Source organism: Lynx rufus, unplaced genomic scaffold (assembly GCF_022079265.1).
Source record: "Lynx rufus isolate CCGP_SWC_20201006 ecotype Redwood Valley unplaced genomic scaffold, mLynRuf1.p SCAF_13, whole genome shotgun sequence".
Lineage (NCBI taxonomy): Eukaryota > Metazoa > Chordata > Mammalia > Carnivora > Felidae > Lynx > Lynx rufus.
This window is the reverse complement of record NW_025814827.1, coordinates 56,060,082-56,086,776: the sequence shown is the minus strand read 5'-3', so window position 1 is coordinate 56,086,776 and position 26,695 is coordinate 56,060,082. Positions and strand designations below refer to the sequence as shown.

General features: G+C 38.0%; 1 protein-coding gene across 4 annotated transcripts; it reads left to right on the top strand.

Annotated features, from left to right (window-relative positions):
* Positions 1 to 388: 388 nt before the first annotated feature.
* PPP2R3C (protein phosphatase 2 regulatory subunit B''gamma) lies at positions 389 to 24,886 on the top strand. Of its 4 annotated transcripts, none has more exons than XM_047075606.1 (13): positions 389 to 713; positions 5,656 to 5,783; positions 8,819 to 8,923; positions 9,572 to 9,684; positions 10,123 to 10,220; positions 11,853 to 11,923; positions 15,076 to 15,208; positions 15,613 to 15,668; positions 15,746 to 15,821; positions 16,543 to 16,679; positions 18,816 to 18,953; positions 21,991 to 22,072; positions 24,588 to 24,677. In XM_047075606.1, exons 1-13 carry the CDS (start codon positions 656 to 658, stop codon positions 24,590 to 24,592), a joined length of 1,200 nt encoding a protein of 399 aa, XP_046931562.1. In that variant the 5' UTR covers positions 389 to 655; the 3' UTR covers positions 24,593 to 24,677. The 4 variants fall into 4 exon arrangements, with proteins under 4 accessions (XP_046931562.1, XP_046931561.1, XP_046931560.1 ...); XM_047075605.1 differs by having other exon boundaries at positions 391 to 704; positions 21,991 to 22,050; positions 24,588 to 24,886; XM_047075604.1 differs by having other exon boundaries at positions 391 to 713; positions 21,991 to 22,050; positions 24,588 to 24,886.
* The last annotated feature ends 1,809 nt before the right edge of the window (positions 24,887 to 26,695 follow it).

Below are 26,695 nucleotides of genomic sequence, written 5' to 3'. Positions count from 1 at the left end.
CCATAAACACGGCGGAAACTACCGCATCCAGAATGCACCGCGAGGGCCCGGACCGCGGGGGCGTGACAGAACTCGACGCGAGCGTTTCGCTGGGCCGTAGGGCGATTAAAAAAACTACTTTGAAGCTTTTAGTGGCAGTTGACGTCTGCTACATTCAGACGTTGTATTGAATTGGCTGTTGACGTCTGCTACATTCAGGGAACCTTTATGGCCTCTAGATATCAGCAATGAGCAATGAAAAGAAATTGTGAAGGAAGAAAACCTTCCCCCCGCCCCATCCCCGGGCCGGAAACGCTTAAGGACTCCTGAGTCACGTGGCCCATACGCGCCTAGGCCCCAAGTTAAAGAACAACGTGGGGCTTCCTTATCCTGAACCTTTCAAATTGGACTTGGTGCAGTTGGGTGCTGACTTGAAGAGGATTGTTTTTAACGTCCCTTTCAAGTCCGTGTTGCCCGCTGTTAACGTGATTAGCTGTATTCGCCGCAGTGGCAATAATCGTTTGTTCGCCTCTTCAGCCGACTTCCGCCCATGTCCAACATGGCGATTGAATATTCCTGACCTTTACGGGGTTGGGCGGTGATTGCTGTCTGAGCTGGTAGAGGGTGGAGCGGTTAGTAAACAGCAAATGCAGGAGCTTCTGCGCGGGAGTCAGCCATGGACTGGAAAGAAATTCTTCGCCGGCGATTAGCGACGCCCAGCACCGGTACTAACAGTGAGTTTGGGAGGGGCTGCTCGCAGAGATAGCCAGGCCCTAAATTCCTGAAGATGCGGGGAGATGCGGGAGAAGCAGCTACTGGGAGCCGCACTTTACGCTTCTATGGAAGCTCTCTCGATAAAGGCAGTTGGACTGTGATTTAGGGTTACTGAAAGGTTTGATCCCCACTTCCCGGGAAAAGGAGTTGCGGAATGAGGAGCTACCTTAGCACCAACTTACGTGGCTGTGACCTAGGCTTTTGAGGAATAATTGAGAATCCCAGTCCCAACAACTCTTTAATCCTACTATAACCTATAATCCATTGATCTTTTGTCTTTTTATTATCACACTTTTTTTTACTTCCCTCCTTATACATTTTAGATTTCATAATATATTTTTCCCTTATCCCTTCCCTTCACCTTCACGCTTGCCTGTTAACCAACCTGGTTAAAACTATCTATCCTATTTCACACGTGCCTTCAGGGTAGCCAAAAGTGGCTGGAGAAAAACGAAACCATGGTGAATGGTCTCACTTTTAGTTCATGTCCACGAACCTAAAGGAAGTGTTTCAGTCATTTATTTACACATATTCCTTGTTTCCTTACACTCAGTTCTGGCAGTTCTCATCTTCCAGACATCCAGTTCTCCAGTATACCCTACCTACTCTTTATCTTCAGTTGATGAACTTGTATATGTATTTGAGAAAGTCGGAGCTCACCTGTTCCCACTTACCATTTCTATCAGCCCTTTCCTCACCGTACATCCCCATACACTCTGCCTTTACTGTTAAAATTAACTAATTGTCCCTGCTCCTATTTGAGACAATTCCTCCACTCCAACATTAGATCATGCTCCCTTTCTTTTATTCACTCTCATCTTCTCTCTCAGCTATTATCAGATTTTCCTTCTTTATTGGATCATTTCCATCAACTGACAAACATGTTATAATATACTCCATGTAAGAAAAATATTTTTTTAAACATTTATTTTATTTTTGAGAGACAAAGATAGAGCATGAGCAGGGGAGGGGCAGAGAGAGAGGGAGACACAGAATCTTAGGCAGGCTCCAGGCTCTGAGCTGTCAGCGCAGAGCCCGATGCGGGGCTCGAACTCATGGGCCGCGAGATCATGACCTGAGCCAAAGTTGGCAGCTTAACCGACTGAGCCACCCAGAAAAACATTTCTTCTCACATCTCCTTCCAGCTTTTGCTACATTTTTCTGTGCCGTTTATAGGAAAAGTTACATGTACTTGTACATCCTCATCACTCTTCTCTTTTTTGAATTTTTTATAACATTTATTTATTTTTTGAGAGAGAGAGAGACACAGAGTGCGAGCAGGGGGCGGGCAGAGAGAGAGACACACAGAATCCGAAGCAGGCTCCATGCCCCTAACTGTCAGCACAGAGCCCAATGTGGGGTTCAAACTCATGAACCACAAGATCATGACCTGAGCCAAAGTCAGAGGCCTAACGGACTGAGCCACCCACGTGCCCCATTCTCTGCTTTGCTCTTTTTTTTTTTTTAATGTTTATTTATTTTTGAGAGATAGACACACAGTGTGAACAGGGGAGGGTCAGAGAGAGAGGGAGACACAGAATCTGAAGCAGACTCCAGGCTTTGAGCTGTCAGCACAGAGCCCGACGTGGGGGCTCAAACTCACAAGCTGTGAGATCATGACCTGAGTCAGACGCCCAACCCACTGGGGCACCCGGGCGTCCCCTCTGCTTCGCTCTTAAACCCACCCCATTGCATGCTTGTTATGTGCCAAGTACTGTTCTAGGCTATAGCAGTAAACAAAACAGATAAAAAAAAGTCCTTGTAGAACTTAGGCTTTAGTGTTGGGAGAGATAAATAAAATAATAAGTAAATCATTTAGGTTGTACAGCTTCTATTTAAGGCTGTTTCCTTCAGTGGTGTGCTAGATCCCATTTTTACCTATTCAAAGGTGTACTCCTGCAGTTGTCTCTGTCTCCTGCACCAGGTTTTCTTTCTCAGTCATTCCTATCAGTATTTAAACATGGTGGTATTTCTCTCACCTTAAGAAATGTTCTTGTCTTAAACTTCTACCTCTTAGCTATGCCTCATTTCCCTGTTCACCTTATATTATTGCTTGTTAAAAGAACTGTTGATTATGGGGCGCCTGGGTGGCTCAGTCGGTTGGGCGTCTGACTTCGGCTCGGGTCATGATCTCGCCATCCGTGAGTTCGAGCCCCACATTGGGCTCCGTGCTGACAGCTCGGAGCCTGGAGCCTGCTTCGGATTCTGTGTCTCCCTCTGTCTGCCCCTCCCCCACTTATGCTCTGTCTGTCTGTCTCTCTCTCTCTCTCTCTCTCTCTCTCTGTCAAAAATAAATAACTTTAAAAAAAAAACCCTGTTGATTAAATCTGTACTGTAATTCCTGCTTGTCAAGATCATTAGTGATCTCTGTGTTGTTCCCGTGGTCAGTGTTTAGTCCTCACTTTCCTTGACCTGCCAGGGATATAGTAGTTCACTCTCGTCCTACGTATACTTTTCTCTCTTGGTTTCTGGGAGACACACTCCCTTAGTTTTCTTCTCACCTCACCAGTCATCCCTTCTCAATCTTTGTTTTCTTCTCCCCAGCAATTTACCATCAGAGTGCCCAAAGCTAAGTCCTTGGTCAGCTTCTATTCTATTCTCTATCTACACTTACCTTCATGGTGAAATTAACCATTATTTTTAAGGCTTTAAATACTGTATATTTGCTTTTGTCTCCTAAATGTGTATTTCCACTTCCCAAATGCCAGACTCATATATCTAATTGCCTACTTGACATGGCCACTTGGTTTTAATAGGAATCTTTTTTTTTTTTTTTTGAGAGAGAGAGAGAGAGAGCACGTGCGCAAGCCAGGAGAGAGGCAGAGGGAGAAAGAGAGGGAGAGAGAGAGAGAGAGAGAGAGAGAGAGAGAGAGAATCTTAAGCAGGCTGCATGCTCAGTGAGGAGTGGGGTTTGATCCCATGACCCTGGGGTCATGACCTGCGCTGAAATCAAGAGTCGGATGCTCAACCAACTGAGCCACCCAAGCACCCCTGTAATAGGTATCTTAATCTTAATTTATCCAAGACTGAACTCCTGCTTTCCTTTCTAACTTGCTCACTGGTAGCTTTCCACCTTTTTGATATTGGCCACCCCATCTGCTCAGGTCAAAATCTTTAGAGATATGTTCAACTGCTCTTTTTCTCTGATATCCACATCCAGTGTGTTTGCAAATCCTGGGACTAAAAAGAAAATATATCTAGAATATTTACTCCTAACTGCCTCCATTGCAGCCACCATGATCCAGGCCTCCACCATCTCTCACCTGGATTACGGCATTAGCCTCCTAATTGTTTCTGGTGGCTCTCTCCCTCACCAATGAGCTAGTGGCCTTGTCTCCCATTAATCTGCCTTCCCTCATCTACGTTTCCTCTGGCCCACTCTGCTACAGCCACACTCACTGCTTCCCTCTTCCCTGGACACACCAGGCACACTCCTCTCTCTTAGGGCCTTGGCACTGGCTATTTCCTTGCCTGGTATGCCCTTCTCCCATGATATCTGGATAGCCTGCTTCCTTGCCTTCTTCAGTTTTTTGCCCAGTTTCATCTCCATGAAGCTTTCCCAGACACTGTTGAAAGTGTTGTGTGTATGTGTGGACACATGTGCATGTGTCCACTCACACATATATTTGTGTGTCCCTAGAATAGTTGAGTGAAAAAAGAATGAGTGAAATAATGAAAATGACTCTAGGGGTTTGGGCTTGGGTGACTGGATGAATACCATTAACTGGGATAGAAACATGGAATTAGGAGAAGAGTAGTGAGGTGAGGAATGGGAAATTATTAGGTATGTTGGAGTGTGAGGATGAAAATATTTTGTTTTGAATGTATGAGTTTAGAGTTCAAGAGCAGTGTCTGTGTTAGTGACATACACTTGGGACTTAGAAGTCACACTACAAAAGTTGAAATGAGGAAGAAAGAGTAACAAAAATAAATGGCCAGAAAATAAGAGAATCGACAGTGTGGTCCAAGGTTAGGAATTAACATGGCACATGTGGCAGAAATGCAGGCATAAGAGAGGTTTAGGGGAACAACTATAGGCATGTTGGAAGGAAGTGGAAAGAGGAAGAGGAGAAGGAAAGTAAACTATTGAGAAAATAGACCCCAGAATTGAAGATTTCAGTGAGGCTGAAGTGTAGGTATGATGACAGTGAGGTTTTGAATACCAGAAGGAGAGAAAAGTTATCTGAGGGTATATGAGAGTTTAAGATTTTATATAAGGTTAGTATATTTAGGAGCAGATAAGATCTGCGGTCTTGCCATGGAACTGAGTGACAGAGGTGACCCCCTCTTCAGAGTTGAGGTGTCATGGTTACTATCATAAACGTTATCCTTCCTTGATGATTAATGCAAGACATTGAGGTGAAGAACACTGCACCAGTTGCTATGGTCAACAAACTGGCAGACTGACTAAATATGATGGTTATAGGCCAGCTGCAGGTGGTTTGGTGGGTAATAGCATCCTGAGGTCTGAGCTCAGATGGACGGGGTTTGCATTAGGTAGAGAAACAGTGATTGCAAACTGAAACTCATATGAGGTCCAGGACTGTTTTCTTACTGCTCTAGCCCCAGTGTCTAATAGTGCTCTATATGTAGTAGGTGCTCAGTAAGTACTTTTGATGGAATGAATCATGAACATGCCAGAAGTCTGTAAGGGAGGCAGTGACTTGAGGAAGAGACAAGTATAGTGATAAAAAGAAGTGAAAGGAGCAGCTGAGATATGATTGAAGTTGCAGGGGAGGCTTTTTCAGTGGAAGATAGTGATTCTTCCTGTTTTCAGAAAATTAATATAGATGTTCAGTATCTAAGCACAATTTTCAATGTCTTTTTTGCACTGTAATTACCCTATGGTAAAAAATACTTATTCCAAAAGTGCTTTTCCCTTTTAATCTATCTTGTTACCAGAAAAAAAAAGTGAACAAGAATTAAAAGATGAAGAAATGGATTTATTTACCAAATACTACTCAGAATGGAAAGGAGATAGGAAAAACACAAATGAATTCTATAAGACCATTCCCCGGTTTTATTATAGGGTAAGTGGTATCTAAGCAAATGTCTTACAGAGTTTATAAGTGAAATGTAATTTTTAAAATGGGATCAGCATCTTTTATTTTGTATAAATACAGGATTATATTTAAAATCTTATATAGTCTTTCATTGTAGTTGATCTTATTGTTTTGGAATTGATATATCTCAGGGCTTGATATAAGTTAGTATAAGAACACAAAGTTGTTACTTGGCCCCCTTTTGTTGGGTTACTGGCTTTTTATTCCTCATTTTCCTATGGATATTTGTGGTAGGTATTCTGTTGGATTATGTTGTCTTTTTATAAGACTTAGGTTTACTTGGCTGATCACCATTTTTAACTTTTGTCTTTTACTCATGTTCATGATAATACGTTTTGCTCAAGGTTGAACTGAAAAATAGATTAAAATGGAAAACTTGAAAAGTTAGACTCAATTATGTTTCCTCATGCCAAAACCGTGAAGTCTTTGATAAAGATTATAGTAAACAGTAAGACCTTAAGAAAGCTACTTAGAGCTGAAGTTGAAGGAGTAAGACCTATTTAGTATTATGTAAAATGTGACCACTGTAGAAAAGTTAACTGTGGAATTTTAGCAGAATGTCTCTTAAACCTGTTACCTTCTAAACTCAATTATAACAATATTTACAAAGAAAGTAGGAGCAATGTATTAATATAAGTGAATTATCCAGATATTCTTCAAGTACAAACTTATTTCTTCAAGTACAAACTTTTTCCAAGTAAAACAGTGTGGACATTCCTCAAAAAATTAAAAATAGTTCTACCCTATGACCCAGCAATAGCACTGCTAAGAATTTACCCAAGGGATACAGGAGTGCTGATGCATAGGGGCACTTGTACCCCAATGTTTATAGCAGCACTTTAACAATAGCCAAATTATGGAAAGAGCCTAAAAGTCCATCAACAGATGAATGGATAAAGAAATTGTGGTTTGTATACACAATGGAATACCACTTGGCAGTAAGAAAGAATGAAATATGGCCTTTTGTAGCAACGTGGATGGAACTGGAGAGTGTTATGCTAAGTGAAATAAGTCATACAGAGAAAGACAGATACCATGTGTTTTCACTCCTATGTGGATCCTGAGAAACTTAACAGAAGACCATGGGGGAGGGGAAGGAAAAAAAAAAGTTAGAGCGGAGGGAGCCAAACCATAAGAAACTCTTAAAAACTGAGAATAAACTGAGGGTTGATGGGGGGGTGAGAAGGAGGGTGGGGTGGGTAATGGTCATTGAGGAGGGCACCTGTTGGAAGGAGCACTGGCTGTTGTATGGAAACCAATTTGACAATAAATTTCATATTAAAAAAAACTTTTTCCAAGTAAACCATTTTTATTGGAAACCTTTTTATAATACTGTTTGGCAGTCTTTTAAGAATTATATGACTAGGGGTGCCTGGCTTGCTCAATTGGTAGAGCATCCAAATCTTGATCTTGGGGTCATGAGTTTGAGCCCCACATCAGGTGTAGAAATTACTTAAAAATAAAATCTTTTTAAAAATTATATAACTAAGCCACATTTGTCATGGAAAAGAGAAAATACAGCTGATATTTTCCCATAACATTGCAGACATATAAGTATTTTTGCATGAATTCTTCTGCATACTTCTGTGTACATGTATGTGTTTAGCAAAAATGGGATGATATCATACATACTTCTGCTTTTTGTATTTCATAATTTCTTAAACAGTCCACTAGACAACTGAAAATTTTCGGTAGTCTGGGGGCACAGGAAGGGAATTGACATTTATTGAGTGCCAGTGTACTTCAGAGCATTTTATATTCATGATTTCATTTAATCAGGACTTTGAAATAGTATCTTACTAACCCAGGAACAGCCCTTAGATGTTGATATGATCCCATTTCTGAACCCAGGAGTCCATTTTCCTGTATTTCCAGTACTAACCTTTGGCTCGCCATTGTGGTTCCTGAGGGAAACCCCTATGTCCCATTTCTGTTTCTTCCTTCTCTCTGTGACCTCTTCCAGATCCCAGATGGTTTCCTGTCTGCAGATGCGGATTTGTGGGATGTTCTTTTTGTTGTTTCTTCTCTCTCTGTCTTTCCACAGCCTTGGAGAACCTAGTATCTTTATCTTTGGTCACCACTTCTCTCCTTGGCAGATTAGCTGGTTGACTAGCCACTGGAGCACAGTCAGAGTTTCATCCCCAGCCTTACTTCCCAATACTTCTTCCTTTTCATGGGAGGGATGGCATCTTAATTCTTGGAAATGAAAGGTGGAAATCATGGCTAATTTGGATTATGGTTACTTAGCCACATTTAATGGGGCAGAGATATGGAAGAAGAAATCCTTGAAGCAAATTGTTTGAAGTCGAATTGGAATGAGTCATTTTTAAGCCCTGTTTATGGAAATCACTCCAGTGGGCACACCCTCTACTTGGAGGGGAACATAATAGACACTGGCTTGACCATTTCCAAGGAGTAAGATCATCCAGGCTCAGAAGTCATATTCTGCTAAGGCAGTCTATCTTCAGTTAGTCCTAATTTCATTCTGTCAGTCTAAGGTTATAGTGGAAAGAGCACTCTGAGAATATAAAATGAAACTTGGGCTGGACCGTTAGTTCTTTCTAGGCAGGGATATGGTCTTGCTGATCATTGAATTCTCTGTGGATCTTTTTTTTAAATGTGTGTTTATTTTTGAGAGAGAGAGAGAGAGTGTGTGTGCATACAAGCAGGGGAGGGGCATAGAGAGGTAGGGACAGAGGATCTGAAATGGGCTCTGCACTGACAGCAGAGAGTCCGATGCAGGGCTCAAACTCAACGAACCATGAGATTATGTCCTGAGCCGAAGTTAGACACTTAGAACTGACTGGGCCACCCAGGTGCCCCTAAATGAACTTTGTAAATTAATAACTTGAAGTTAAGAAAAATTGAGATGCAAAAAGTAATTTGAGGGTGTGTACTTAATTTATGTACTATTTTATGAGGCCAAATATATTTTACATAATCCAAAACTGTGTAAATGCTAGAATTTAGGTGTAGAGAAATTAACTCTAGTATATTTTTAGCTGCCAGCTGAAGATGAAGTCTTACTACAAAAATTAAGAGAGGAATCCAGAGCTGTCTTTCTGCAGAGGAAAAGCAGAGAACTATTAGATAATGAAGAATTACAGGTAAGCATAGAATAAAAGGTTGCTTTGGATGTTAGCTATTTTGTATTTGTACTAAAGTCATACAGGATCTCAGGGTTTCTTAATGGAATCACTGCTGCAGAGTGGGTGAAGGCCCTGGAGCAATGGTTCCTGTCAAAGTCAGCTGCAGAACTTGCCTGGGCACAGTTCTCCCCAAAATAGTTTTGTTTTTTAAAGTCCCTAGGTGGAAACCAATTTGACAATAAACTTCATATATTGAAAAGTAAATAAATAAAGTCCCTAGGTGATTCTAACAAGGCCAAAGTTGAGAGCCACAAGTATGGGGTCAAACTGGGGGGGTTCACATCCTAGCCAGGCTCTGTGATCTTGGACAGTGGACTTAACATTTCTGTGCTCCAAATCTCATTTATAAAGTAGAGATAACAGTGTCTATGTCACATAGTTATATGGATTAAGGAAGTGCTGTATAAGAAAACTTTAAACTTAAGCATTCAGTAAATGCTAGCTATTTGTATTATGTTCTTAGTAATCAAAAGGGTAATAGGGGATAAGATTCATCTTAATACTAAATTTCTATCAGGCTACCATTTTAATGGAAATAACACATTTAACCAATGTTAAATTTTGTTTTGTTAACTGTAACATCTTCATTTCTGCAATTCTCCTAAGAACTTATGGTTTTTGCTGGATAAGCACCAAACACCACCTATGATTGGAGAGGAAGCAATGATTAATTATGAAAATTTTTTGAAAGTTGGTGAAAAAGCTGGACCAAAGTGCAAGTAAGAATAGTATAACTAACAAAGGAGTATGTTAAACATTTTAAATGCCTCAAATAAATGTTAATGAAAGTATAAGCCACTGGGGTGACAATTTGAGTCCATTTGAGTTATTAATCAAGTTTAATAAAATTAGTCAAAATTCTATTGGTATGAAGTTATTAAAAGAAATAATACTTTATAATATGGAGTATTTACATACCATGCAACTACATATATATAGTACATTTATTTACAACAGTATGGGCTTTCATTCTCAGGATGATAAAATACAAAGATGTATGACTTAATATTTTAAGTTTTGAACTACGATTCTCACTTTGATTTTTTTCATTTTGATTTTTAATTCTTTGGATTCATGCTGTTGTTAACTAATTCAATATAGAAGTCATTTTAATATTATGTTGGCAGATGATTTTAATCTTTATTTCCTTTCCTTAGGCAGTTTTTTACAGCAAAAGTCTTTGCTAAACTCCTTCATACAGACTCTTATGGAAGAATTTCTATTATGCAATTCTTCAATTATGTCATGAGGAAAGGTGATTTCATTTTCATTGTGCTTAAATTCCTCTGGGAATCAAAGAGTTTTTGGTACATGCTTTTATAGTATCCCTTCCCTGTGAAACAACTCTTTTAGTAAGTCTGAATAGCAGAATTTGACCCAGATTTGTTTTCTTATTATTCCATTTCTCTCCTGGAATTTACTAGAGCTGAGATTTCTTACCATAAATTTGGGTTCATTATTATAAACAAAACAAAAACATGTATCCTAAAGATACTAACTGAAAAATATTAGGGGTGCCTGGGTGGCTCAGTTGGTTAAGTATCCAACTCTTCATTTTGGCTCAAGTCGTGATCCCAAGGTCATGGGATTAACCCCTTCGTTGGGCTCTGCACTGAGTGTAGAGCCTGCTTGAGATTCTCTCTCTCTCCCTCTGCCCCTCTCCCCCACTTGCATGCTCTCTTTTTCTAAATAAATTAAATACATACATACATACATATATACTATATATTAAAGGCTAAACCAAGAGTTTTAATGTATGGTGATTTAAATTATTTTAATTCACTGGTAATTCTATTTCACCAATATACAGTTGACTCTTGAACAACACAAGGGTTGGGGTACTGGCCTCCCATGTAGTCAAAATGAGTATAAGTTTTGACTCCCCCAAAACTGACCTGTTAATAGCTTGTTATTGACTGGAAGCTTTTCCAATAATATAAACAGTTGATTAACCCATATTATATATGTTATATGTATTACATACTGTATTCTTACAATAAAGGAAACCAGAGAAAAGAATGTTATTAAGAAAATTGTAAGGTGGGGCACCTGGCTAGCTCAGTTAGTGGAGTGTATAACTCTTGATCTCAGGGTTGTACGTTCGAGCCCCATGTTGTTTGTAGAGATTACTTAAAAAAAAGGGGTGCCTGGGTGGCTCAGTCAGTTCAGTCTCCAACTCTTGATCTCAGTTCAGGTCTTGATCTCAGGGTCGTGAGTTCAAGCCCTGCATTGGGCCCTGCATTGGGCTCTGCACTGGGCATGAAGCCTACTTGGAAAAAAAAAAAAACATAAGGAAGAGAAAGTACATTTATAGTACTATACTGTATTTATTGAAAAAAATCCATGTATAAGTGGGCCCACACAGTTCAGACCCATGTTGTTCAAGGGTCAGCTGTATTGTAGGTTGAGTTGCCTGAGGATAGTTTCAAATTCAAAATTGTAGCATCACATTCTAGGAGTTTTTATTAAACAACCTGGAGTTATGATTCCTATTAAATTCCAGAAAGATCTGTGAAGTTCTAGATGTATGATTTTTAACTAATACTTAGTCACAGTAATAACCTCGGTAGAATAAATGCACCTTCATTGAAGGCATAACATTACAATTGCTGTCCCTTTTTGGTGAAACACCAAGTTTAATGGATGTAGAACAATATTCTCAAGGGCATGAACTTTATTGTCACTTTAGGCAGGGTAGACGTGTTGATATCTGCCATTAATTATATGGTATATTTCATTACAAACAATTTTGGGGTAATATATGTGTGAGAAATGTTTGTAGAGTTACTAGTTTGTCCCCCTAATCTAGCCGTTTATCTCCTTTTATCCAAATATATGCTAAAGGACAGATCTTAAAATTACATTTCATCTTCTTATGTATTGTCAGTTTGGCTTCATCAAACAAGAATAGGACTCAGTTTATATGATGTTGCTGGACAAGGGTACCTTCGGGAATCTGTAAGTATTAACCTATTTTAATAATTACTGTAGACACCAAAATGTTAACAGTAGTTATCACTGGTTGGGTTACAGGTGATTCTTATATTGTTTTTGTTTTTGCAAATAATGTGTTTCCCCCAAAAAACTTTTAAAATGTACATTGACCACAAGAATTCCTTTTTAGATTCTTTTCCTCCAACTTTTTTTCTCCAACTTCTAAAAAGAGCCTTTCAAAAAGAAAATAAAAAGAATATAGTGTTTTAACAGCATTAAAACTCATTAAAGAAACAGAGGAAAGCTTTTGGTTATTCATGAGTGTCATAAATGTTAGGGCCAGGAATTTTTCGGGCTGACAAAGATCAAAAAGTTCAATAATGCATTTAAGAAGGGAATATAAAATAGGGTGTGGTTTCCCAGACTCTCAATTCATGGTGCCCTTAGTATCTCCGTAATTTTTGCATAGTTCCTCTACATCAAAAGAAATACCTAACAGTTGCATTTATTAACCAGCTGGTTCTAAACAATTTATGAAAGTATCCATTAAGCTTATTATTGTATTAGCCATTTGAAAAAATAATACACATAAGTTGAAAATAAGTAATATTTTTGCTTCATTCTTAAATTACAATTACTAACGGAATCTGTGCCCATGGAGCAATGTATGGGTAGTCAAACTTGGCAATTAGATTGGACAGTCATCCTCATTTCCTATTCCATACTAATTTTCCTGTGGTACTTGCTTTATCACCACAACCATCAAGAACCTAGCTTTGCAAAGATTGATGTCATTAAAAAGCACATATCTCAATCAGTGTTGAAAATGTGAACTACCTTGAGCTCATACATAGCTCTAGCTCATAGTGACATCTATTATGTACTCTCTGGCAGATGTCACTGTTCTCCTGAAATTTTGAAAATACACTGCTGCACCCCTGTGAGCTTACTGCAGCATTCCTGGGGCACAATTTGGGAACTGTTGGTTTAGCCTTGACTTGCTGGTGGGAGTGTAAAGTAGGTGTGGGCTTTTGGGACAAGGTGGGAAATTTGCCAGTGTCTATCAAAATTATGAACATGCACATTCTTAAATTTTTTTAACGTTTATTCATTTTTGAGAGAAAAGAGCATGAGTGGGGGAGGGGCAGAGAAAGATGGAGACAGAATCCAAAGCAGGCTCCGGGCTCTGAGCTGTCAGCACAGAGCCCAATGCGGGGCTTGAACTCACTGACCGTGAGATCATGACTTGAGCCGAAGTTGGACACTTAACCGACTGAGCCACCCAGGCGCCCCTGAACATGCACATTCTTTGACTCAGCAATTTCACTTACAGAAATTATGTCCCATGTTCTCTCATAATATCTGTGAATGGAAAATTAGCTTATTGTCCCTGGAGTATTGTTTTTAGTATCACAAAAGATTAGAAACAGTCTAAATGTCCATCAGTAGAAGACTGGTTAAATGGATTATGGTACACATCTACAACTATGTGGATGGAACTAGAGTGTATTAAGTTAAGCGAAATTAGCCAGAGAAAGACAAATATCATATGTCCTCACTGATTTGAGGAATTTAAGATACAAAACAGATGAACATAAAGGAAGGGAAGCAAAATTATATAAAAACAAGGAGGAGGACAAAACATTAAGAGACTCAATTCTTAAGTATAGAGAACAAACAGGGTTGCTGGAGGGGTTCATGGGAGGGGGGATGGACTAAACGGATAGAGGCATTAAAGAATCTACTCTTGAAATCATTGTTGCACTATATGCTAACTAACTTGGATGTAAATTTAAAAATGAATTAATTAAAAAAATGAAAAGAGAGCAAAAAAATAAATAAAAATTGGGGTGCCTGGGTGGCTCAGTCGGTTGAGTGCCCAGGTCATGATCTCATGCTCATGAGTTCGAGCCCCGCGTCCAGCTCTGTGCTGACAGCCCAGAGCCTCGAGCCTGCTTTAGATTCTCTGTCTCCCTCTCTCTCTGCCCCTCACCTGCTTGCATGCTCTCTCTCTCTCTATCTCTCTCAAAAATAAATAAATATAAAAATTTTTTTTTGAAAATAAATGGATTATGGTACATCTGTACAATGAAAAAATACGTAACTATTTAAAAACAAGAACCTTGGGGTGCCTAAGTGGCTCAGTCGGGTAGGCGTCCGATTTCAGCTCAGGTCATAATCTCATGGTTTGTGAGTTCAAGCCCCACATCAGGCTCTGTGCTCACAGCTCACAGCTTGGAGCCTGCTTCAGATTCTGTGCCTCCCTCTCTCTCTGCCCCTGTCCCCCTTTCTCTCTCTCTCTCTCTCTCTCTCTCTCTCTTTCTCCCTCTCTCAAAAATAAATATTTTTTTAAAAATTTAAATACAAAAATTTAAAAAATAAAAGCAAGAAGCTCTTTGAGAGCCAGGATTGAATGACTGTAAAGTATGTTGTTAAGTGATAAAAGCAAGATACAGAAGAATTTGCATAGTTTGCTGCTATATCCTTCATAAAAATAGAAAGAGAGGGGCTCCTGGGTGGTTCAGTTAGTTAAGCAGCCAACTTCAGGTCATGGTCTCACAGCTCAAAGGCTTGTGAATTTGAGCCCCATGTCGGGCTCTGTGCTGAGAGCTCAGAGCCTGGAGCCTGCTTCGGATTCTGTGTCTCCTTCTCTCCCTGCCCCTCGCCTGCTCATGGTCGGTCTCTCTTTCTCTCTCTCTCTCTCTCTCTCTCTCTCTCTCTCTCTCAAAAATAAATAAACATTAAAAAAATTTTTTAAGAGAAAGAGAAATACACATATATATGTATTGGTTTGTATGTGCATAAGTTATTTTGGAAAGATGCATCAGAAGCTGATATAGGTTACCTCTGGGAAGAGGAAATAGACGAGACTTTCAATGAATACTTTTTGTTCCTTTTGAATTTGGAATTTTGTAGAATGTATTACTCAAAAATATGTTAAAATTGAAATAAAAAATAAATTTGTAGAAACACAATTTAATATGTTTACCACTCACATAGTTATATAACTAATTTAAGTAGTTTAATTATTTAAGTTTTACCACTCACATAGTTAATATACTATTAATGCTGAATGATTTTTAGGACTGAAATTCAATATTCCAGTATCTAATGAAGAAACAAGATTAGACATTTAACACTTTGATTTAACATTTTGATTTGTTTTATTCTTTCAGGACTTAGAAAACTACATATTGGAACTTATCCCTACTTTGCCACAATTAGATGGGCTGGAAAAGTCTTTTTACTCCTTTTATGTTTGTACAGCAGTTAGGAAGTTCTTCTTCTTTTTAGACCCTCTAAGAACAGGTAAAAGAAAATCTTATCTTAGATATTATAAGGATATTATTCTAAATCTTAATAAGCAGAGAAGTCATGAAGATGTCATTTATTTTTCTAACATGTCATTGCCCTTAATATATAAATATCTTTTATGATTTATTTGCACCAACTATAACCAGCTGTGTGACACTGGGCATGTCACCTAACCTCTAAAATGGTGTATGAATTCGTTAATCAGTGGCTCCTTCCAGTTCTAAAAAACAGTTATTCTGATACTTGCTCTTCCTGTTATGTAATATACGGAGATTGGTTCTTTTTGATGTAAAATATGAAACTTTAAAATACCAATTGTGTGATTACTCTTCTAAAATACCTTTATAAAATTGAGTTCCTCTATTTTTTTTAAATGAAATTGTGTTTGTTCTTTAAAGGGAAAATTAAAATTCAAGATATTTTAGCATGCAGCTTCCTAGATGATTTATTGGAGGTAAATATGTTTTTAAAATACTTAATTATATCACTTGACAGTTACTGTCTTCTAACCATGTCTCTGTGTTTATTTAGTTAAGGGATGAGGAACTGTCCAAAGAGAGTCAAGAAACTAATTGGTTTTCTGCACCTTCTGCCTTAAGGGTTTATGGTATGGTTCCTATCATAATGCTAAAATTTGAGTTATCCTTTCCTCAGTTAATTGGTGTTCAAAGAACAGTTTTATACATAGGCTAATTTAGCTTAGGATCAAAGTATTCTAATTACCTTAAGAGCTAGTATTATAAATTACTAAAATTTACTTGTCATTTTCTTGCTTTTTAATAGAACATACAGAGTGTAATTTGACCCTTTCTTAATGACTCAGGAGCATTTTTATGAACATCAGCTATTATCTTGCATTGTGATTAAAATGCCACTGCTGTCAGTATCCAGAGGCAGGTGTTCTAGGGACTGTTTGCTTATTTCCTTTAATTTCATTAGTCTGCTAAACTATTCTTTTGGGTGGTCTTCTGATTCATTTTGGCATCCTTGATCTCTGCTTTCAAATACTAACATTTCAGTGCTTTTTATTGACCCCTATCTCTCTCTAATTTCAACACCTAGGAAAGTTTTAAACACCTGCAAACTGAAAACAAATAATGATGTGGAATAGCCCAAAGGCCATGGCCTTCATGATGGGTTTTCTTTGACTGGTTCTAGCTTAAGGGCTGGTGTGACAGAGTCCAGGGATAGTTGATCTTAGGGCACTACCCTAATATAGTTTGAAAATCAAAGTATTAGCCAATAGAAAGAACTTTTTGTGTTTATTCTTTTGTATTCTAATCAGAATTTTACTTTTGTCATGTCTTTTTATAACTTTTGTTCCCAAGGCCAGTATTTGAATCTTGATAAGGATCACAATGGCATGCTCAGTAAAGAAGAACTCTCCCGCTATGGAACAGCAACCATGACCAATGTCTTCTTAGACCGTGTTTTCCAGGAGTGTCTCACATATGATGGAGAAATGGTAGTAGTTTAAAGCTCTGATAAGTTTTAAAAATTTAGGCTCCCGCAACTCCCACAAACCCTTTTCTTGATGTGATACAGCATTATTTTTACATCTATCTTAAAAAGTCCGAACTAATCAAATTGTTTGAGTTTTGGAGACTTTGATCTTAAGGAAAGTTCACTTTAAACATGGACTCAGGACAAATACAAAATTTTAATATTTTCATTTCATTATCGTCTTTTTTTTTAATGTTTCAAGTTTTTATTTAAATTCTAGTTAGTTAACATACTGTGTAATATTAGTTTAAGGAGTAGAATTTAGTGATTCATCACTTATATAACACCCAGTGCTCATCACAGCTCGTGTCCTCCTTAATACCCATCACCCATTTAGCCTATCCTCTGCCCACCTCCCCTGAAGAGTATGGACTAGTGAGAAAACAAAAAAAAATCTCAAAAATGGGCAAATCCTATCAACTGTTTTCATATAGATGATTCATTCTTTAAACTACCAGGTCAGATATAGTACCACAGATGCCATGGTTTAAATCTAAGAATCAGGTTGTATTATTTTCTGTAAGTGGCTATGTTAGTACCTAACAATTAACACGCACCTGTCCTTTTATCCCAACAATGCAAAATACTTTAGGAAATTCTAACTAGTATTTTATGTTTTTTTGTTTATTTATTTTGAGAGAGAGTGAGAGTGCACGGGGGAAGGGCAGGGTAAGAGGGGAGAGAATCCCAAGCAGGCTCCACACTGTCGGCACAGAGCCCACTGTGGGGCTCCAACTCACGAAATGTGAGATCACGACCTGAGCTGAAACCGAGTCGGACACTTAACTGACTGAGCCACCCGGGTGCCCATCTAGCGTTTTAAAATCACCATCCTTGCTGTTAAAAACACGTTAGGGATCTGATAAATTGTCAAACGAATGACAGTTAAGAAATGGTCATATTGTCAGAAGAGAATTGGGGTTTAGGTTTTATCATTTAGCTTTAATAGCAGTTTTCTGAATAACACAATTGATAGCCGGTGGCACAGGAAAAGGAGGGAAAGGTGCAGAAACTCTGCTTTGTGACTCCTACGGCTGTCTACACTCAAGAGTGAGGAGCTTGTACTATTCTAATGACTTCTGGTGAATAAAGTAAACCAGATGCTTCAACTGTTAACGGAGTTAGACCATGATGAGGCTGCATCTCTTTAGCTCTTTATATTGCAATTTATGCAAAAAGGAATTCTTAATGTTAGCCTAAAAAAGTATTTTCCAAGAATATAAATTTTTTTTTTTTTTTTGTTTTAAATTTTTTTTTTCAACGTTTTTTATTTATTTTTGGGACAGAGAGAGACAGAGCATGAACGGGGGAGGGGCAGAGAGAGAGCGAGACACAGAATCGGAAACAGGCTCCAGGCTCCGAGCCATCAGCCCAGAGCCTGACGCGGGGCTCGAACTCACAGACTGCGAGATCGTGACCTGGCTGAAGTCGGACGCTTAACTGACTGCGCCACCCAGGCGCCCCTAAATTTTTTTTCTAAGTGAGAATCTCTCAAGTGTTCTTTTCACCATGCAAAAGTAATCTGAATATGCCTTTTTTGTAGAGAAAGCTTTCTGTTCTCCTTATGTCATTCTAGCTTTTATTTGTGCTTTTTTCCATTTCTTTGCAGGAGAACAGTTTCAGTTAAAGTAGAATGTCTGGTAGTCTTAAGATGGCTTCTTACTGGAAATCATCTGATTTAAAAATGTTTAAACAGTATTTCAAAGTAACTATTTAAACATACTATTCTATTCATTCCAGATAAACTCCCCCCCCCCCAAACCTGACCACATTGAAATGAAGATGCTAATTTAGTGGCGTTGTACAATAGCTTGGTCACTGTCCTGTCCATTTCAAAGGCATAATCAAAGAAAATTACTCCTTAAAGCAGCAAATGTCTCATAAGAAAATGAGCTGTGTCCCCCAGACTATTCCCAATACAGATTAACTGCTAAGTAGAATTCCTAGAAACCAATATTAAGTATACAAGTGGATGTCTCATTTCATATTAAAAAAAATTGCCATCTTTGATTGTAAAATGGCTTCAATTCATTAGATACTCACTTGAAAAGTTAATTCCAAATAAGGCTTCTAATTAACATCCTTTTCTTTTCTGTAGGACTATAAGACCTACCTGGACTTTGTTCTTGCGTTAGAGAATCGAAAAGAACCTGCAGCTCTGCAGTATATTTTCAAATTACTTGATATTGAGAACAAAGGATATCTGAATGTCTTTTCACTTAATTACTTCTTCAGGGTAAGTCTCATTTAACAAAACGTTTACTAATAGATGTTAGAAGCAAATCAAGTCTGCTTTTAGTTTTTGTTTTTTTTTTTCCTATTTAAATTGACTAAAAGCTGATTTGATTAGTTGTAGAACACTAAAAAAGTGCAAATATGTAAGGGGTTATACTGGACATGGAGATACAGATATGCATGAGAAATTCGTTGCTTTGGTGATCAAAAACTAATGTGTAAAATCCTACAGAAGCTTCAATTAAACAGTTCAGAAAAGGTAGAACTTTTGCAGACTTTGGTAGTAGTAGATTCTTTTATTTTTTATTTATTTATTTTTTTAAATGTTTATTTATTTTTTTGAGACAGAGACGGAGCATGAACAGGGGAGGGCCAGAGAGAGAGGGAGACACAGAATCCGAGGTGGTCTCCAGGCTCTGAGCTGTCAGCACAGAGCCTGATGTGGGGCTTGAACTCACGGATGGTGAGGTCATGACCTGAGCCGAAGTCAGACGCCCAACCGACTGAGCCACCCAGGCGCCCCAGTAGTAGATTCTTTTAAATGCTGTGCTGTAAAAAAAAAAATTTATTTTTGTATGTATATATTTTTAATATTTATTTTTGAGAGAGAGATACAGACAGAACACAAGCAGGGGAGGAGCAGAGAGAGACACAGAATCCGAAGCAGGCTCTAGGCTCCAAGCTGTCAGCACAGAGCCCGACATGGGGCTCACACTCACAGACTGTGGGATCATGACCTGAGCTGAAGTTGGATGCTTAACTGACTGAGCCACCCAAGCGCCCCTTATTATCATATTTAAAATAATTTTAGAACTGGCTAGGGGCGCCTGGGTGACTCAGTCAGTTGGGCATCTGACTCTTGATTTCGGCTCAGGTCATGATCCCAGACTCATGGGATGGAGCCCCACGTCAGGTTCTATGCTGTCAGCCCAGAGCCTGCTTGGGATTCTCTCTCTCCCTCTGCCCCTCACCCCTGTGTCACACGTGCACTCTCTAATAAACAAAAAGAAAGTAACTTAAAAATAGGAATAATAAATTTAAAACTGGCTAGAATTGTGTGCCACATTTCAGCATGAAAACATTGTTGCTGAAGTACTTATATTGCACCTTAGGTGGTCTCGGGGAATAACATGATGAGTTCTGAAGGGAAATTTAATTGTATCTTATCTGATAAGCCTTCAGATGCACAAGGTATAAAAATAGGAATGTCTGCCCTTTTAAGACAAATCATTCCTAAATTTGGTGACTTTTCCATTTGGTAGAATAATTTTGTATAGTAGTATTTCATTCCATTACCTTAGAAAACTAAGTGATTTTTATATGGTTAAGACAACAGTAGGAAGAAATGGCTTTTTTTAAATGATAAAAATGACATTTTCACATCTTTCTCATAAACCATTTTTCTCCAGAGGCTTTCTCTTTGCCATTTAAAAATTTTAGATATTTTAAAAATAACTATTTGGTTTCTGAGTTTCATACTATGTATTTCTTAGTTTCATGTTACATTCTCTAAAACTTCCATTATGATTTCCTAGGTCGTAATGACTGCAAATATTAGGATAAATTACAATTGCAGTATTAGTATACATTTTTTAGAAATTGAGTCAATGGCTAATATAAGAATATAATACCAGCTCATCATAGGGATCTCCCACGTTAGGCAGACCTATTCAATGAAGATTCAATTTTAGGAAAACAAAGTAAATGTATCTTTTGGAAATTAAACCCTCAACTCTTTTTCATAAAGATTTCTTTATAACATTCTTATAATACTAAATTTTGCCAAATATTTTATATTGGGGTGCCTGGGTGGCTCATTCGCTTAGTGTCCAATTCTTGATTTCAGCTCAGGTCATGATTCCACGGTCGCAAAATCGAGCTGTGTGATTAAGATTCTTTCTCTCTCCCTCTGCCCCTCCTGCTTGCTCTCATTTATTTTATCAAAGTATTTAGGCTTGGTTGTGTGGGCTAAGGTAATTATTTATTGGTACTGAGTCCTGCAGTCCTAAGCTGTTCATAAAGTCTTTGTACGTCAATATTCCAGTTATAAAGTGGGCCTAGATGTTGCACTCTAGATCATACCTCCAGGTCTACCCCTCTAGTAGCTGGGGGTGTACTTAAAGATTCTCATCTACTTCAAAGAGATGTCCTGTGCACACACTGATACCAGTGGCACCACATACTGAGTAAGCACCTGCAACGTATTTATTTGACTATTTACCAAAAATTTTCCAGTGAATGACTCTCACCTAAAATATTTATTAGTCCAACTGGATCACAGTAGTTTCTTTAGTTAGGGTTTTTTGTTGTTGTTCTTAAAGGTTATAAAAAAGTTTGAGGGAGTTTTGCTTACATTTTTTTCTGTCAAGTAGAAGGCAAAGTATAGGGTGGGAGGCAGAGGTGGCGTATTGGGTGTCTTAAAGAATGGTGAGGGTATGGGGCGCCTAGGTGGCTCAGTAGGTTAAGTGGCCGACTTCAGCTCAGGTCATGATCTCACGGTTTGTGGGTTCAAGCCCCGTGTCAGGCTCTGTGCTGACAGCTCAGATCCTGGAACCTGCTTCGGATTCTGTGTCTACCTCTTTCTCTTCCCCTTTCCTGCTCCCGTGCTCTCTCTCTCTCTCAAAAATAAACATACATTAAAAAATTAAAAAAAAAAAAAAAAAGAACGGTGAGGGTATGAACAGCATTCCTGGAAAATGAGTGGATCAGGTATCACAGATTAATCGCTAGGCCATGTAAAGGCCGATCTGAGGTTGGAGACCATTCCTATATGGTAGCAATAATCTGTAGACTTTTTTTCTGGAATTCTCAATAGCAACGTTATGTATCTTGAAAGGTTGGTACTTACACTGAAATTGTTTAAGTTTGGCCGACTGGAGGTGAAGCAAGGTCAAGGAAGTTGAGAATATTGGCAAGAATGGTTGAAATGATAAGGCTTGTGGTCTGATAGGAAAGGAAGTGGAACTAGAAAGGGGCCATGGGACAGGAAGGGGGCTGTTGTGCATTTTTTATTTACAGACTTATTTCTATCCATACAGGCCATACAGGAACTAATGAAAATCCATGGACAAGATCCGGTTTCATTTCAAGATGTCAAGGTTACCTTTTCTTTCCTTTTCAGTAAGCTCTACACCCACATAGAGCTTGAAGTCATGACCAGGAGTTGCATGCTCTACTAACTGAGCCAGCCAGGCTCCTCTACCTTTTAATATATGTAATACAGATAATCACCTATATTAAATGAAATTTTAGGGGCGCCTGGGTGGCTCAGTCGGTTGAGCGTCCGACTTCGCTCAGGTCACGATCTCACGGTCCGTGAGTTCGAGCCCCGCATCAGGCTCTGTGCTGACAGCTCAGAGCCTGGAGCCTGCTTCAGATTCTGTGTCTCCCTCTCTCTCTGGCCCTCCCCCCATTCATGCTGTCTCTCTCTGTCTCAAAAATAAATAAATGTTAAAAAATAAAAAATAAAAAAATAAAACTTAAAAAAAAAATGAAATTTTATATGAAAGAAACTTATGAACTATGAAGTGAATGAAATCAAGTATTTGCTGTTACTTGCTCTGAACCAGTATTTAAATCATTAGTAACTGAGACCACACTTGGACTAATGATTTGTATAGTTAATGATTTTAGCATGTCAGTCTGTATTCTCATTGGAAGCATTCATTCATTTGATTGAAAATTAAGAGAATCCATATAACCTGCATCCTTTGGCAGCCTATTCCAAGTTAAAATGAATTTTTAACTTGGTAACTATAGTTGACTCTTGAACAACACAGGAGCTAGGGGCAATACCCTCCCTGCTCACCCAAGCAGTTGGAAATCCACGTATAACTTTTTAAAAAATGTTTATTTATTTTGAGAGAGAAAGAGAGTGTGTGTGCAAGCAGGGGAGAGGCAAAGAGAGGGAGAGAATCCCAAGCAGGCTCCACGCTATCAACAGAGCCCGATGCAAGACTCGATCCCACGGAACCGTGAGATCATGACCTGAGCTGAAATCAAGAGTCAGATGCTTAACCAACTGAGCCACCCAGGCGCCCCCCTCTCCCCCACCTATAACTTTTGACTCCCTGCAACTTAATTAATAGCCTACTTTTGACTGGAAGCCTCACATAAACAATAACATAAACAGTTAACACATATTTTATATATTACATGTTTTATATACTATATTTTTAAAAATGAAGCTAGGGAAAAAATATTGAGAAAATCGTAAGGAAAAGAAAATGCATTTACTGTATACTGTATTTATCAAAAATATCTATGTCTAAGCAGACCCATCCATTTCAAGTCCATATTGTTCAAGAATCAACTATATTTAGGTTTGGACACTTTTTAAATCTGCTACTTCAAAGGTCTTGCTTGCTTTGATACTATTACGGAGACATCAGTCTTACAATATGAAAACTACCACTGTTTGAAACACGTGCTGCTACTTAGCATTTTTGTAGACTTTACCAGCTATGAAAAACATTCAGTATTTGGGGCGCCTGGGTGGCTCAGTCGGTTGGGTGTCCGACTTCAGCTCAGGTCACGATCTCGCGGTCCATGAGTTCGAGCCCGTGTCGGGCTCTGGGCTGATGGCTCAGAGCCTGGAGCCTGTTTCTGATTCTGTGTCTCCCTCTCTCTCTGCCCCTCCCCCGTTCATGCTCTGTCTCTCTCTGTCCCCAAAATAATAAACGTTAAAAAAAATAAAAAAGAAAAAAAAAAAGAAAAATATTCAGTATCTAGTACAGATTCAGGTTCAGGCTAAGTAAATAATAAAATAACACATCCAGTTTTAATTAAGTATAAAATAATAATAATAATAAATGAGACAAATCTGAAACTATGCAACAGGCAATCTAAGAATTAGTAATTTTAAATTGCCACTAACCTAGAAAGGGACGTTTCACAAACATACAAGATTAAAAGCTCATAGATTTCATTTACCTGAATTCTTCTAATCTTTTTAAAATGTAATCTCCCTCTTTAAATGCTACTAAATCCTGAGTAATTTTCCTGCAAAAAGATTAGAAAACGTGCACCTAATTCCTTGTAAATATTCATATAGTATACCTCATAATATAGAAGAGATTTTTCCATCTATTCCGGTAACTTTTAGCACAATTTCATGGTCATTCTGGAATTCCTTGATACTGAATATCCCTCACCCACCACCCATCTTAGATCCAGAGTATAAAACATTGACATCACTATTGGAAATGAAGCGTTGTCATTATCTTGGCTCTGGAAGCATTTAAGTTTTTAGTTTGAGCTGAGTTTGCACTTAAATCAAGACCTTGCTTTACCAACAATTAGAAGACAACATTAAAGTATAAGATACTTATCATGTATTCAAAGAACACTGCATTAGTTTTACCACTAATTAGCTATATAGCTTGGATCAGATGAAACTCCAAGCCTCAGTTTCTTTCTCTCTTAAGATGAGAGATAGATGCCACATACCTAAGGAATCTTCCAGTAAAAATTTGTGTGTAGGGAAAAGGAGTTGTGTGTTAAATGGAAAAGAAAAAAACTGGAACAAAAAATTTTACATGAGGTCAAGTGCCAGCCTTGAATTTCACATCACTATATGAAAGAAATTAAGTTCATCAGGTACCAGGTTTCATTGTTATTTTTTTCTCTCTCACAGGATGAAATCTTTGACATGGTTAAACCAAAGGATCCTTTGAAAATCTCTCTTCAGGATTTAATCAACAGTAATCAAGGAGACACAGTCACCACCATTCTAATCGATCTGAATGGCTTCTGGACTTATGAGAACAGAGAAGCCCTTGTTGCAAATGACAATGAAAACTCTGCAGACCTTGATGATACATGATCTCTCAAAGACTAGACTGTGTTCATTAAGATAAACTTGAATGCTGCATGCAAAACCTTTCAAGCTGGATCCTTAGAAATGGCCTAAATAAAATACTTTATATGCCTATAGAACACAGCAAATGTTCTGGTTATTGGAATTTTGTTTGCAGTAGTTGGAAAGCAATAGGATGAAATGTTTTAGGAGGTAGTAAATTCTGGTTCCACTTAGCTCAAGTAAGGCAAGTGTGATTTGGTAAAGGTAGGAGTCCACTTTAAACCTATATCATCTTCAGAAATGAAGTTTTCATGGGATATTTCTGACATTAGACATTAAGAATTTGCATATTTGAGGGATAATTTATATGTGGTCACTTAACCTTGAGTCTTCTAAAGCATTAAGTGTATCAGAGATTATAAACTTACCCATTCATTAGAAGAGAGCCATTTCATTTCTGGGTTAGAAGTCTTTGGATGTGATGTTTCTTTTTAGGATGTTTCAATAAAAAGTATTCAAGTTAATATTTCAACTAAAAACACTATTGTATTTTTTAAAATCTGTCTAGCTTTATTTAACCAGTACCAGGGTTACACTGTACAAAACTCCATTTCGTTAAGGATTTTGTTAGAGAAATTAACTCAGTGTAAAGATTCTCAATTATACTGTTCTGTGTTTAATTTGTTTATGAGAAGAAAGATTAGAAGAGGGCAAAATATCATGAACTATGATCCAAAGGAAATAGTAATTATAAAAAGAGTTGAAAAGGAAGGAAAAGTGAAAGAGGCTTAAAAATAAGACAAAACCATTTAATGCATTTCTGGGAAATTTTATAGTTTGCATAAGTAAAGTATAAAAATTTAAGGCACAGTGAATAACTATATAAACATTACAAACTGGCCACTGTTGGACAAGTAGAGAAAGTGAAATTTAAGAAACAAAACCTTCATAATTCATCTTCCTTCTACTACAATCAGAAGAGTTTCTAGGTAAACTTTCAGATCTAGTGCCTTTCAAGAGAGAAGATTCAGATCGTCTTTAGATATGCATGCCTTCACTGGATAAACCAATAAATATCTGAGTTAGAGGTCCTATCTCAAATGAAGTTTAAAACAAATTGGAGGAGGTCAGGTTAACATGTTTTAGCGTTACTGGTAAACTAAAATTTATGGTGACATTAATTACATAATCTGAAGATTAATCCTTTAAGTACTAAATTAAAGAGTTTACACCCATGACCAAAAAATTACCATCATATACCATGAAGTACCATACCACAAATCCTTGTAACTGAAGATTCCAGATGAAAAATTATCTTTCCTAAATCCTTCAAATTTTAGTTGAAGAACTTAATGGCCAGATGTTCGTGTTCACTGATAAAAGATTTCCTTAACAGGCCTACTGTACCCTATGTTAGAGTTTCTCTGAAGCCATATTTTATATAAAAATATTTAAGACTGAAAGCTTAATGCTGTTTTGAACAACCATTAATCTCTGAAAGCTTTAAGTTTGTGAAAAAGCTTTTAAGAGCAGCGTTTCTGAAATACTCCACACATTCTTCCTTACCCACATTTAGTTATAAATCAGTCATACATACAGATATCTGTAAGACTATGAGCACATACTTAGGAATATTTTCAAAATCAGTTTCATATTACACTTTTGTAAGTTTTGCCAATAGCACAGTGGACTCTAGAGAGATGACCATACCTGGGTTAAGTAAATTGTCCACTTTACTGTTGTTACTTTGAAAAGGTAATAACCAGTCACCACTATGCTACCATGGCACCTTATACAATATTCAACAGTGAGCCCTGGAAGGGTTAAGTCTTCATCTGTCCCTTACTCCACCCACCTCACTGCAACGACTTATCCCATAGGAAGCATTCAGGGTCCACTGAGTGACAAAACCAGGATGCCATGTGGATAACCACTAGGTGTTA

What these genes read in the sequence shown, in the direction of transcription:
- PPP2R3C (XM_047075604.1), top strand. Translation starts at nt 656, where the DNA reads ATGGACTGGAAAGAAATTCTTCGCCGGCGATTAGCGACGCCCAGCACC. An exon ending in GCCCAGCACCGGTACTAACA is followed by an intron (nt 714 to 5,655) that starts GTGAGTTTGGGA and finishes TCTTGTTACCAG; the next exon opens with AAAAAAAAAGTGAACAAGAA. An exon ending in TCCTAGATGATTTATTGGAG is followed by an intron (nt 15,669 to 15,745) that starts GTAAATATGTTT and finishes GTGTTTATTTAG; the next exon opens with TTAAGGGATGAGGAACTGTC.